Source organism: Oncorhynchus masou, chromosome 6, assembly GCF_036934945.1.
Source record: "Oncorhynchus masou masou isolate Uvic2021 chromosome 6, UVic_Omas_1.1, whole genome shotgun sequence".
In the NCBI taxonomy this organism is placed as follows: Eukaryota; Metazoa; Chordata; class Actinopteri; order Salmoniformes; family Salmonidae; genus Oncorhynchus; species Oncorhynchus masou.
The window spans coordinates 80,263,156-80,277,948 of NC_088217.1; the positions used below are offsets into that span (position 1 = coordinate 80,263,156).

Here is a 14,793-nt window from a genome sequence, read left to right on the forward strand (position 1 = left end):
GCTGGAGATGGAGGGAAACAGAGAGAGAGAGAGGGGTATGATAGGGGTGGAGATGGAGGGAATAGAGAGAGAGGGGGGTACGATATGGGTGGAGATGGAGGGAAACAGAGAGAGAGAGAGGGTATGATAGGGGTGGAGATGGAGGGAAACAGAGGGAAATAGGGGTGGAGATGGAGAGAGAGAGAGGGGTATGATAGGGGTGGAGATGGAGGGAAACAGAGAGAGAGGGGTATGATGGGGTGGAAATGGAGGGAAACAGAGAGAGAGAGAGAAGAGAGAGAGAGAGGGGGTATGATAGGGGTGGAGATGGAGGGAATAGAGAGGAGGGGGTACGATATGGGTGGAGATGGAGGGAAACAGAGAGAGAGAGAGAGAGAGGGTATGATAGGGCTGGAGATGGAGGGAATAGAGAGAGAGGGGGGTACGATATGGGTGGAGATGGAGGGAAACAGAGAGAGAGAGAAGAGAGAGAGGGGTATGATAGGGCTGGAGATGGAGGGAAACAGAGAGAGAGAGAGGGGTATGATAGGGGTGGAGATGGAGGGAAACAGAGAGAGAGAGGGGTATGATAGGGGTGGAGATGGAGGAAACAGAGAGAGAGAGAGGGGTATGATGGGGTGGAAATGGAGGGAAACAGAGAGAGAGAGAGAAGAGAGAGAGAGAGGGGGTATGATAGGGGTGGAGATGGAGGGAAACAGAGAGAGAGAAGAGAGAGGGGTATGATAGGGGTTGAGAGGGAGGGAAACAGAGAGAGAGAGGTATGATAGGGGTGGAGATGGAGGGAAATAGAGAGAGAGAGGGGTATGATAGGGGTGGAGATGGGGGGAAACAGAGAGAGAGAGAGGGGTATGATAGGGGTGGAGATGGAGGAAATAGAGAGAGAGGGGGGTACGATATGGGTGGAGATGGAGGGAAACAGAGAGAGAGAGAGAAGAGATAGAGGGGTATGATAGGGGTGGAGATGGAGGAAATAGAGAGGGGGTACGATATGGGTGGAGATGGAGGGAAACAGAGAGAGAGAGAGAAGAGAGAGAGGGGTATGATAGGGGTGGAGATGGAGGGAAACAGAGAGAGAGGGGTATGATAGGGGTGGAGATGGAGGGAAACAGAGAGTGAGAGATGCGAGAGAGAGGGGTATGATAGGGATGGAGATGGAGGGAAATAGAGAGAGAGAGAGGGGTACGATATGGGTGGAGATGGAGGGAAACAGAGAGAGAGAGAGAGAGAGAGAGAGAGAGAGAGAGAGAGAGAGAGAGAGAAGAGGGGTATGATAGGGGTGGAGATGGAGGAAATAGAGAGAGAGGGGGTACGATATGGGTGGAGATGGAGGGAAACAGAGAGAGAGAGAGAAGAGAGAGAGGGGTATGATAGGGGTGGAGATGGAGGGAAACAGAGAGAGAGGGGTATGATAGGGGTGGAGATGGAGGGAAACAGAGAGAGAGAGATGCGAGAGAGAGGGGTATGATAGGGATGGAGATGGAGGGAAATAGAGAGAGAGAGGGGTACGATATGGGTGGAGATGGAGGGAAACAGAGAGAGAGCGGTATGATAGGGGTGGAGAGGGAGGGAAACAGAGAGAGAGAGGTATGATAGGGGTGGAGATGGAGGGAAATAGAGAGAGAGAGGGGTATGATATGGGTGGAAATGGAGGGAAACAGAGAGAGAGAGAGAAGAGAGAGAGAGGGGTATGATAGGGGTGGAGATGGAGGGAAACAGAGAGAGAGAGAGAGAGGGAGGGGTATGATAGGGGTGGAAATGGAGGGAAACAGAGAGAGAGAGAGAGAGAGAGAGGGGGGGTATGATAGGGGTGGATGGATGGAGAGAGAAACAGATAGGGGTGGAGATGGAGGGAAACAGAGAGAGATGGGTATGATAGGGGTGGAGATGGAGGGAAACAGAGAGAGAGAGAGGTATGATAGGGGTGGAGATGGAGGGAAATAGAGAGAGAGAGGGGTATGATAGGGGTGGAGATGGAGGGAAACAGAGAGAGAGAGGGGTATGGAGATAGGGGTGGAGATGGAGGGAATAGGGGTGGAATGGAGGGAGAGAGGGAGAGTAGAGAGGGGGTATGATAGGGGTGGAGATGGAGGGAAACAGAGAGAGAGAGAAGTGGAGAGAGGGGTATGATAGGGCTGGAGATGGAGGGAAACAGAGAGATAGAGGGGTATGATAGGGGTGGAGATGGAGGGAAACAGAACGAGAGAGAGAGAAGAGAGAGAGAGGGGTATGATAAGGGGTGGAGATGGAGGGAAAAGAGAGAGAGAGAGAGGGTATGATAGGGGTGGAGATGGAGGGAAACAGAGAGAGAGAGGGGTATGATAGGGGTGGAAATGGAGGGAAACAGAGAGAGAGAGAGGAGAGGGGTGGAGATGGAGAAACAGGAGAGAGAGAGGAGAGGGAGAGAGAGAGAGAGAGGGTATGATAGGGGTGGAGATGGAGGGAAACAGAGAGAGAGAGAAGAGAGAGAGAGAGATAGAGGGGTACGATATGGGTGGAGATGGAGGGAAACAGAGAGAGAGAGAGGTATGATAGGGGTGGAGATGGAGGGAAACAGAGCGAGAGGGGTATGATATGGGTGGAGATGGAGGGAAACAGAGAGAGAGAGAGGTATGATAGGGGTGGAGATGGGGGGAAATAGAGAGAGAGAGAGGTATGATAGGGGTGGAGATGGGGGGAAATAGAGAGAGAGAGGGGTATGATATGGGTGGAGATGGAGGGAAACAGAGAGAGAGAGAGAGAGAGAGAAAGGGGTATGATAGGGGTGGAGATGGAGGGAAACAGAGAGAGAGAGAGAAGAGAGATAGAGGGGGGTATGATAGGGGTGGAGATGGAGGGAAACAGAGCGATAGAGAGGGTGTGATAGGGGTGGAGATGGATGGAAACAGAGAGAGAGGGGTATGATAGGGGTGTAGATGGAGGGAAACAGAGAGAGAGAGAGGTATGATAGCGGTGGAGATGGAGGGAAACAGAGCGAGAGAGAGAGAAGAGAGAGAGAGGGGTATGATAAGGGTGGAGATGGAGGGAAATAGAGAGAGAGAGAGGGGTATGATAGGGGTGGAGATGGAGGGAAACAGAGAGAGAGAGGGGTACGATAGGGGTGGAAATGGAGGGAAACAGAGAGAGAGAGGAGAGAGAGAGAGAGGTATGATAGGGGTGGAGATGGAGGGAAACAGAGAGAGAGAGAAGAGAGAGAGGTATGATAGGGGTGGAGATGGAGGGAAATAGAGAGAGAGAGGGGTATGATATGCGTGGAGATGGAGGGAAACAGAGTGAGAGGGGTATGATAGGGGTGGATGGAGGGAAACAGAGAGAGAGAGGGGTATGATAGGGGTGGAGATGGAGGGAAACAGAGAGAGAGAGAGGGATATGAAAGGGGTGGAGATGGAGGGAAACAGAGAGAGAGAGAGGTATGATAGGGGTGGAGATGGAGGGAAACAGAGAGAGAGAGGGGGATATGATAGGGGTGGAGATGGAGGGAAACAGAGAGAGAGAGAGGTATGATAGGGGTGGAGATGGAGGGAAATTGAGAGAGAGAGAGGTATGATAGGGGTGTAGATGGAGGGAAACAGAGAGATAGAGGGGTATGATAGGGGTGGAGATGGAGGGAAACAGAGAGAGAGAGGGGGATATGATAGGGGTGGAGATGGAGGGAAACAGAGAGAGAGAGAGGTATGATAGGGGTGGAGATGGAGGGAAATTGAGAGAGAGAGAGGTATGATAGGGGTGTAGATGGAGGGAAACAGAGAGATAGAGGGGTATGATAGGGGTGGAGATGGGGGGAAATAGAGAGAGAGAGAGGTATGATAGGGGTTGAGATGGGGGGAAATAGAGAGAGAGAGGGGCATGATATGGGTGGAGATGGAGGGAAACAGAGAGAGAGAGGAGAGAGAGAGAGAGAGAGAGAGAGAGAGGGGGGTATGATAGGGGTGGAGATGGAGGGAAACACAGAGAGAGAGAAGCGAGAGAGAGGGGTATGATAGGGGTGGAGATGGAGGGAAATAGAGAGAGAGAGGGGTACGATATGGGTGGAGATGGAGGGAACACAGAGAGAGAGAGAGAGGGGTATGATAGGGGTGGAGATGGAGGGAAATAGAGAGAGAGAGGGGTACGATATGGGTGGAGATGGAGGGAAACAGAGAGAGAGAGGGGTATGATAGGGGTGGAGATGGAGGGAAACACAGAGAGAGAGAGGAGAGAGAGAGAGAGAGGGGTATGATAGGGGTGGAGATGGAGGGAAATAGAGAGAGAGAGAAGAGAGAGAGAGAGAGAGAGGGGTATGATAGGGGTGGAGATGGAGGGAAATAGAGAGAGAGAGAAGAGAGAGAGAGAGAGAGGGGTATGATAGGGGTGGAGATGGAGGGAAATAGAGAGAGAGAGAAGAGAGAGAGAGAGAGAGGGGTATGATAGGGGTGGAGATGGAGGAAAACAGAGAGAGAGAGGATGAGGGGTGGAGATGGAGGGAAAGAGAGAGAGGGGTATGGAGGGAAACAGAGAGATAGAGGGGTATGATAGGGGTGGAGATGGAGGGAAACAGAGAGATAGAGGGGTATGATAGGGGTGGAGATGGAGGGAAATAGAGAGAGAGGGGTACGATATGGGTGGAGATGGAGGGAAACACAGAGAGAGAGAGGAGAGAGAGAGAGAGAGAGAGAGACACGCCAGACACAGCAGAGACTGATCCAACAGCCCAAATATGTATTCAACTCTGACTAATGTTCTCTAATGGGTTTTACCTTATTTACAGTACACAGCAGCAGCTGGCTGGACAGACACATACAGCTTATAAACAAAGGTTCAAAAGCGTACTGTGGTGCAGCCTAAACATTGTTTAAAAAGCGTACTGTGGTGCAGCCTAAACATTGGTTAAAAAGCGTACTGTGGTGCAACCTAAACATTGGTTAAAAAGCGTACTGTGGTGCAGCCTAAACATTGGTTAAAAAGCGTACTGTGGTGCAGCCTAAACATTGGTACTGTGGTTAAAAAGCGTACTGTGGTGCAGCCTAAAGCCTAAACATTGTTTAAAAAGCGTACTGTGGTGCAGCCTAAACATTGTTTAAAAAGCGTACTGTGGTGCAGCCTAAACATTGTTTAAAAAGCGTACTGTGGTGCAGCCTAAACATTGTTTAAAAAGCGTACTGTGGTGCAGCCTAAACATTGTTTAAAAAGCGTACTGTGGTGCAGCCTAAACATTGGTTAAAAAGCGTACTGTGGTGCAGCCTAAACATTGTTTAAAAAACTGTGGTGCAGCCTAAACATTGTTTGGTGCTGTGGTGCAGCCTAAACATTGGTTAAAAAGCGTACTGTGGTGCAGCCTAAACATTGGTTAAAAAGCGTACTGTGGTGCAGCCTAAACATTGTTTAAAAAGCTACTGTGGTGCAGCCTAAACATTGTTTACTGTGGTGCAGCCTAAACATTGTTTAAACATTGGTTAAACATTGGTTAAAAAGCGTACTGTGGTGCAGCCTAAACATTGTTTAAAAAGCTGTGGTGCAGTAAACATTGTTTGTGGTGCAGCCTAAACATTGGTTAAAAAGCGTACTGTGGTGCAGCCTAAACATTGGTTAAAAAGCGTACTGTGGTGCAGCCTAAACATTGGTTAAAAAGCGTACTGTGGTGCAGCCTAAACATTGTGTGGTGCAGCCTAAACATTGGTTAAAAAACTGTGGTGCAGCCTAAACATTGTTTAAAAAGCGTACTGTGGTGCAGCCTAAACATTGGTTAAAAGCGTACTGTGGTGCAGCCTAAACATTGTTTAAAAAGCGTACTGTGGTGCAGCCTAAACATTGGTTAAAAAGCAACCTAAACATTGGTTGTGGTGCAGCCTAAACATTGGTTAAAAAGCGTACTGTGGTGCAGCCTAAACATTGGTTAAAAAACCTAAACATTGGCGTACTGTGGTGCAGCCTAAACATTGTTTGTACTGTGGTGCAGCCTAAACATTGTTTAAACATTGTGTAAACAAAAAGCGTACTGTGGTGCAGCCTAAACATTGGTTAAAAACGCTGTGGTGCAGCCTAAACACTGTGGTGCAGCCTAAACATTGTTAAAAAGCGTACTGTGGTGCAGCCTAAACATTGTTTAAAACGCGTACTGTGGTGCAGCCTAAACATTGGTTAAAAAGCGTACTGTGGTGCAGCCTAAACATTGGTTAAAAAGCGTACTGTGGTGCAGCCTAAACATTGGTTAAAAAGCGTACTGTGGTGCAGCCTAAACATTGGTTAAAAAGCGTACTGTGGTGCAGCCTAAACATTGTTTAAAAAGCGTACTGTGGTGCAGCCTAAACATTGGTTAAAAAGCGTACTGTGGTGCAGCCTAAACATTGCACAAGTCCGAGGTAAGGAGATAACATTTACACTAGATGTATGCGATAACTCGCCATCGACTTTGGTGTCAGCAGTCACCGCTAGAATGGCCTCCAAACAGACAGTTTGAGGGAAGTGAAATTAACAATGGAGGTTTCAATTATATAACAGGGCTGAGGTGTCCCCTCTGACAGGAGAGGACTGGGGTTCTTCCTCAGTGAGGGATGTCTCCTGTAGGTGTAGACTGTAGGTGTAGACTGTAGGTGTAGACTGTAGGGAGCTCTGGAGGGACTTTCCTTTTGAGGGACAATAAATGCTGTTCATTAATTGGGAGTCCAAATTGGATTGGAGGGTGGATGATCTTATTTTAAGGTAAAAAATATAAAGTGAACATGTAACTAGGAAAATCAGATGTTATTCCCCTGTGAAATCTACAGGTAACCCTGTGTACAACTGTGGGGTCAGTCATACCTCATCTGAGGTCACCAATGTACAGCTGATTAATTGCATTACAACATGTTACCAGCATGCAGGGTAGGTTACTTTCTAAATGTAATCTGTTACAGTTACTAGTTAGTTACCTGTCCAAAATTGTAATCAGTAACCTAACTTTTGGATTACCCAAACTCAGTAACGCAGTCTGATTACATTCAGTTACTTTTAGATTACTTTCCCCTGAAGAGGCATTAGAAGAAGACAAAAATGTATGCTACCAATTGAATGACATCTATTGCAGGATAAATCCATGTTAAAGTTTGCATAGCTGGCCATATATGGATGTTACATTTTACTTTATGGGTTGATTATATAGGCTTCTTCTAACCCATCGCTTTTTATTACATATAATAATAAATAATATTAATAACATTAAATTATAGAAATTATATATATATTAATGTAAAAATAAGTCCAAAAATGGATGTAGCAACTACAGATTGCCCCTTTAAGTCTATCAAAAGTGTGCAAGTTTGAGCATGTGTCCAGTAGGCCTATGGATTATTATTATTTTACCAGCATGAATTAGATTGAGCAATAAAATCCCCACTAGTATTCCATAGGTTTGGATCTGCTACAATGTAGCTGTTGCAAGAGCACATTTTTCACTGGCTGTCCACTGGTTTCAAAAACAATAACTGATGATTGATAGGCAGCTTAAACTTATTGAATTCAACCATTATAGGGTTCAAATACACATTTAGATGTGGCGCAGATATCTAAAATGAGAGAGCAGCAGTGTGATTCACATCAATGCCCTATGTAGATATCAATACTAAGTGATATCCGTATCGCCGTAGACTACACCTCTGCTGTCATCCTGACCTCCAAGTGTTTATTCAAGTTGGATCATCTTTGGATGCCGACAGCAGTCGCACCATTGGAAGACATAGATTGGACTGTAGCCTGTCTTTTCCCCCGCGATCCATCACACCCATTTGGTGTCATCATAGTGGTCTCTGACTTACTGTCAGTCTCGCTCAGGTGGAACAAACTTACATTTGCACCTTTTTTCAATGCCGATTTGAGTGTCATTGAGAAAACAGAGAAGTGTCAAAGATTTGTTTTGCAACCATCCTTTCTGAATTTAAAAGTAATCCTCAAAGTAATCTAGTTTTTCAAAAGTATTTGATTACAATATTTTTGCTGTTAACGAATTTCAGTTACCGTTTTGTTGTAATCCCTTACATGTAACGGATTACATGTAATATGTTACTCCCCAACCCCGGTTACCAGAGTAGTTGGTTATTAAGTTAATACATGGCACATGGGCAACAATGTAAAGCATTGCCTGTTCTATCTCAAAGTAAACAGCTAAATAACATGTTATTCTGAACTGTACAGATAATGATTTGTGTCGTGACTTTAGGCATAATCAAGTTTCCTCAACAGACCACTTATTTATGTTAAGCCCATCAGGGTTATCTAGCCTGCTGGTCAGCAGCCAAATCTGCTGACCTAAACAGTTAGGACCTATCCTGTGATGACATCAGCTGTCACTACTGGTTATAAGGAAGGCATCTATACTACATTAGTAATGACAGTTATTATAACACAGTAATATACAGTGCATTGGAAAGTAATCGGAACCCTTGACCTTTTCCACATTATGTTACATTACAGCCTTATTCTAAAATTTATTTTAATTTTTTTCCCCCTCATCTACACACAATACCCCATAGTGACAAAGCGAAAACAGGTTTTAGAAATGTTTGCAAAAAACAGAAATACCTTATTTACATAAGTATTCAGACCCTTTGAAATGGAGACTAGAAATTGAGCTTGGATGCATCCTGTTTCCATTGATCATCCTTAAGATGTTTCTACAACTTGATTAGAGTCCAACTGTGGTAAATTAAATTGATTGGACATGATTTGGAAAGGCACACACCTGTCTATATAAGGTCCCACAGTTGACAGAGAATGTCAGAGCAAAAACCAAACTATGAGGTTGAAGGAATTGTTCGTAGAGCTCTGAAACCGGATTGTGTCGAGGCACAGATCTGGGGAAGGGTACCAAAACATTTCTGCAGCTTTGAAGGTCCCCATGAACACAGTGGCCTCCATCATTCTTAAATGGAAGAAGTTTGGAACCACCAAAACTCTTATTAAGCTGGCCGCCCGGCCAAACTGAGCAATCAGGGGAAAACGGCCTTGGTCAGGGAGGTGACCAAAAACCTGATGGTCACTCTGACAGAGCTCCAGAGCTCCTCTGTGGAGATGGGAGAACCTTCCAGAAGGACAACTATCTCTGCCAATCAGGCCTTTATGGTAGAGTGGCCAGACGGAAGCCACTCCTCAGTAAAAGGCACATGACAGCCCTCTTGGAGTTTGCCAAAAGGCACCTGAAGACTCTCAGACCATGAGAAACAAGATTCTTTGGTCTGATGAAACCAATATTGAACTCTTTGGCCTGAATGCCAAGTGTCACGTCTGGAGGAAACCTGGCACCATCCCTACCGTAAAGGTGGCAGCATCATGCTGTGGGGATGTTTTTCAGCGGCAGGCACTGGGAGACTAGTCAGGACCGAGGGATAGATGAAAAGAGCAAAGTACAGAGAGATATTTGATGAAAACCTGTTCCAGAGCGCTCAGGACCTCAGACTGGGACAAAGGTTCACATTCCAACAGGACAAAGACCCTAAGCACATAGCCAAGACAACACAGGGGTGGCTTCGGGACAAGTCTCTGAATATCCTTGAGTGGCCCAGCCAGAGCCCGGACTTGAACCCAATCTAACATCTCTGGAGAGACCTGAAAATAACTGTTCAATAATAACTGGTCTGAATACTTTCTGAATGCACTGTAGGTCTTGTGACTGGACAGATAAATTAAATAGTTATTAAAACTATCAATTACTGAAGCAGTCAGGGTATTAATGGCAGGCTTGCTTATAGCCGATATTTCCACACAAAGCAGAGCAGTGCGTAAAGCCTACTGCAAAAGGCTGCCAGTCCCCACGCAGACAGACACTATAGTGGTGCCAGAGACTGGAATACCCGGCTACAGAACACCACAGCTTTTACACAAACACCACAACTACTGATTCAGAAGACTGCGGAGGGGGAATCTATACATTCCAACTGTTGATCATTGTCCTATAATAACCTACAGTTGGCTATATGATAAAAGCCTAAGGTTTCAAACGAAGATGTCATAATTGATATACTGCATAAGATCAATGGTTTCAGAGCATTGAAACGCTTTTGAAATGTCATATTTTCGCATGGCTATGCAACAAGTAGTGCTGTTTTCAGCAAATAACTGAGTTGCATAGGCCTAATTCCTGGGTCTGTCTATGGATATTCTGATTAGTATCTTAACCGGAGGGTTCGGTTTAACGGCGATTTACTCCCTCCTCCTGCGAACACCATGAGTCTGAACATAGCACCGGCAATCCCCGTGTGAGCCCGTGCGCTACCGGACACAGAGCGCGCAACACAACACACTTGCAATAAGCTCCTTGACCAAAAGAAGTATATTCACTGTTTTGAAACGCATAACAATCACACACATTCATAGGGAATGAATGCGTAAAAACACATGATTTGGCCTATGACGTTAATTTACCCTCTTGTGTTCATGTTGCGTGCTGGTCTTGGACTCGCCGGTGAGTGAAGTCCTGCGGCTCAGCTCGTTCTGTTGCTGTGGTGACATGGTTTCCATCCAGGTAGAGTTGCGTGGGAAAAGAGGAGCTGCAACCGCGCTCTACTGTCCCAAAGCTATGAAACTCCATAAAAGTCCTTATTCGTTAGAAGCATTCCACCCATGCGTCGCTGTGCATGTGCGAAAGAAATATAAATTCTCCTGTCGACACCTTGCAGTCCAACCAAAGTCGTATAAAGTACGCACAGGATCTGTATACGGTATTATGCCCGTCGTGGTTGAAAATGAGAGTTCAGTTGTCTGGTGTTGAAAACGAACTGTCTATGCCATGCACATCTTCACAAGTTATAGGTCCTCTATACACGCACCTCACTCAGGCTCTCCACACACTGAAACAAATTGTCTGTGTCAATTCTTTACACAGGAGCTCGTGAGACCTGTGGAGTCGGCGCCTCGGTGGCCCCTGGGTCCTACTGCAGACGTGGTCTGGTAGAGAAGCGTTTGTTCTTTTTAAGTGAAATATCTGAGGGAAAATGGACCAGGTAAGATTTCAATGAGAGTGGGACTATGTTACAAGCTTGATAACAAAAAAAATCGTATGTGCTTGTTGTATTATTCCAAGACTTGAGGTGAGCTTTGAATTTTAGACTTGTTCGTGAAAAACGCTATTCTTATTATCATGATCAGCAGGAATTAGACATGATAGACATTCATTAACAGGTGGTCAGTGTAATAGACAAGAGGGCGCTGTGCTCAATGTCATAATAAGAGTAGGAGATAAGAAATGGGACCCAAAACTTTGTAGAACTTGGAACTCGGTTTCAAAAAAAGAAAGAGTGTAATAAAAATCCATTTTACTGCAGCATCAGACAGAAGTGGAGCACAAACTGGGCTAAAGTGAGAAGAACCAGGACAGTGTGTGCTCCCCAAACCAATCACAATCATAGCCCCATTTAAAGTGGTTCAGAAAATCCGATGATTAGATGAATGAGGGTGATAATGAAATGCCTTGGGCTGTTGGGCAGACAGCACACATAGAAAGTACAACATACCCTCATTATTGTCTCTCTGAAACTTCCACTTTCTCCTTTAATCTTGAGGGCCGGTTTCCTGGAACCTAATTAGTCCTCATTAAAAATATGTTTGAAGTTTAAAAGAGAAAAAGTAACATCCCTCCTAACATCCCTCCTAGTAACATCCCTCCTAACTTCTCTTGACATCCCCTATTTTTCAGGCACACACAGACACATTATGTTATTTCATTAGATAGAGGATTTGAGTGGCTTTTCACCTGTGCTCTGTAGGGTTCCATTAGAAAGGAACGTCTGGTCTCCCTGCACAGCCAAAACATGTGGCGAAGAGCCCTCAGAGCCGCCAACTACAATCACTAACACTACATTCCTATCTTTCTCTCCCACTCTGCCTATCCCTCTCTCCCTCAACTCCCCACACTCTTTCTGTTCATGCCTCTTTCCCTTCTGCAAACAGCCCTTTACTTCCCCATCCGTCCCTCCACCTCTTTCTGTGTTTCTCTTCCTTCATCTCCTCCTCCCTCTCTCCATGTTCATTCCAGCACAGCATTTCTCCCTCCAGTGGTTGGCCCGACCCTCGTCCCATCGATTTAATCAGCTTCCCTAATGAGCCAATGTTCCAGACAGAAAAAGGCAGAGAGGCGTGTGTCTGTTCGCTATGCAAGGTCCTGGGGACATCACCTCTCCTCTTTACCTGCAGCAACTAGCAACACAGGGTCATGTAAAACTTGGCTGAAAACTGAGAACTACAATTGACTGAATATTACAAATGTAAAAAGTTGGCGCCATCCAATTACATTATATCCTATCACTTGATGTTCCTTCCTGCCCTCCGTAGCCTGTATGAGCTGCAGACGTCAGAGGCAGGATATGTTTATTGCCAATAAATGAGAGACTGATATGTGAGATAAATATTTATGAAGTGCGTAGATTCCCTCCCTTCAGTCCAACAGTAGACAAACTCTCTCTCTTTTTCTCTCTCTCTCTTTTTTTTCTCTCTCTCTCTCTCTCACACACACACACACACACACACACACACACACACACACACACACACACACACACACACACACACACACACACACACACACACACACACACACACACACACACACACACACACACACACACACATCTGTTTATGGAAAGATTCCTCTGCTGTGTCAGCGCTGTAAAGGCAATACATCATCTGTACAGATAAAATACAGAGGGAAGTTTTTGGACTTGGGGACTGGGCCAGAGATGTGAGCTGAATGACTTTGGTTCGAGCTCTGTTCTGGTACTGGTTTAGAGTGGGTTCATACAGATGTGATCAGATACGATCACATACAGTCTGTCCTTTGGTATCCACTCTGTTTGTCCCGTGGCAGCGATCGCCATCCTGATAGCCATAATCTAATGGCTCACGTGTCTCTTTATAGCTGCCCAAGAATGGCCTGAAAAAGCTGTGGATACCCTCCATCATAGTCAGAGGACCCTGAACCGACCAATTGACCATTGTTCTACTGACAGTATTCCTCAATTGCCACTGCCGCTGAAAGACTGTCAGATAAAACAGAGACATTGGATTGTCATCAGGATCGTGTTTCAATGCATCCCCAAAGGTTCATCAGTACTTGAGAATGAAGTACTACAGTAAGTCTTTTTATGGCAACATTTGATTATGTTTGTTGTATGCAAGAATTGTAGTACTTTTTTCTGTAATGTTTCAGTCTCAGGGTGTATTGTTTTCTGCAAGCAGGCCTGTCATCTATTACGGTCTCTGGCCCCTTTGAAAACTAGATGATAGACCTCAGGGAATTTTTCTCCTACATATTTCCACTCTGAAAACTAGTAATAAAAGAGTCCTATACCCTCCAGCTCCTCTCTCTGTTTTCTTGACCCATTTCTCTCTGAAATTAATATTGCATTTCCACCATTGGCACACGAACAATGCCGGCTTACATGAATCTAATTTAAAACAATGTTTCTGGCCACAACTGTCAGAGGCCTTCCTTTCAGAGGCCTTCATTTAGTTTGTACTGGAGGGAGTCTGAGGAGCGATTATCACAGCCTATGATAACAAACACAGACCCAGATCTGCCCTGGAAACACAGGGAACAGAGGAAACTACCGGTCCTGACAAAGTCACCCAGACAAATGTTAAGCGGCCAGTACTAGTTCAAATTCAGTTCTTATTGATTGATAAATGACTGGAGATTATTAGGAGGCATTGACCAAATAGGGCCAAATCAAACCACCCCACATGTGGCAGAGGATTAGTTTAGAAGTGGGACCACCTGTTTATTATCTTCAGAAATATTTGTATTATATTTCATGATGTGTCAACTTTGTGGTTGAATCTTTATTGATTTTGTAAGACGGGCACCAGCGACACTGTCCCCCTAATCCTACAGGCAAATATTTGGATAAAAGTAGACGTAAATTATCGATTTTTGTGGATCTAGTAATATCTATCTGAATAAATCCCTACAACATTCCTTTGCCAAGTGTTGTTAGAGATGATGAGACAGTTGTCTTGGTGTCAGGTCAGCAGCAGTTCAAGTTTGCCATTATAGTGGCATTTCTGACAGTCACTACCACAGGAGGAATAACCACAACCCCAAAATGTGTTGAGAGCCCTGCAAGTAGAGAGCAGTATGCACAGGCGAAAAGTATCATTGTAGCTATCATCTACCTGATTTTTTACTCCAGTTACTTTAGTCAACGGAGAACCCTTCTCTCACAAAACAACGACCTGCAGAAGAGTTGCAAAGGAGTGGAAAAGGGGAGGGGTCAAAGGAGTGGAAAGGGGGAGGGGCTTATGACTACTGAGATGGACCTCAAACACTCAGTTAAAGCTGGTCCTGATTCTCACAACACTGTACCTCAGGGCCCTCTGTGGTCAGGCTCGGGATGGGGGAAGGAGACACGGTTGTGGAGAGCGCAGTCAGGTCAGTTGGAATGTTTAGGATTCTCCATGACGCTGGTGTTCCTTAGGAATGTGGCCTGTCAAATATCGCACTGACCTACATTTAAACACTCACAGTTTTCACAGGAAGCCACTGTCAGTATAAGGTAATGGTTCACAAAGTCCTTTACAGCCTGACCTTTACCCAACAAAGGTTTTTGTGACCCAATAATTCAAACAAAGGCACAGATTTACTTTCAGCCATGTCCCAGGAGACACCAGTCAGAAGGTAAAATTGACACAGGGCCTATATGGACAAAGCGTCTGAGAGTTTAGGAATGCTGTTCCAGGATAGGGTTGGGGGTAAGAGGCAGGGAATAGAGCTGATAGAGGATGTACTAAACCTTCCTGATATGAACCAGCACAAAAATCATGTTCAACAGAGAAAAATAGGGTTTCACTATGACA

The 14,793-nt window shown here is 45.4% G+C and overlaps 1 protein-coding gene across 1 annotated transcript in view; it reads right to left on the minus strand.

The window, feature by feature from the left end:
- LOC135542761 (rho GTPase-activating protein 20-like) overlaps positions 1-10,798 on the minus strand; it is a 26,889-nt gene extending 16,091 nt beyond the window's left edge. The window contains exon 1 of the mRNA XM_064969943.1: positions 10,369-10,798. Coding sequence (XP_064826015.1) covers positions 10,369-10,464 — 96 coding nt within the window. The 5' untranslated portion in view covers positions 10,465-10,798. The remainder of the gene's footprint in view (positions 1-10,368) is intronic.
- Positions 10,799-14,793: the final 3,995 nt, after the last annotated feature.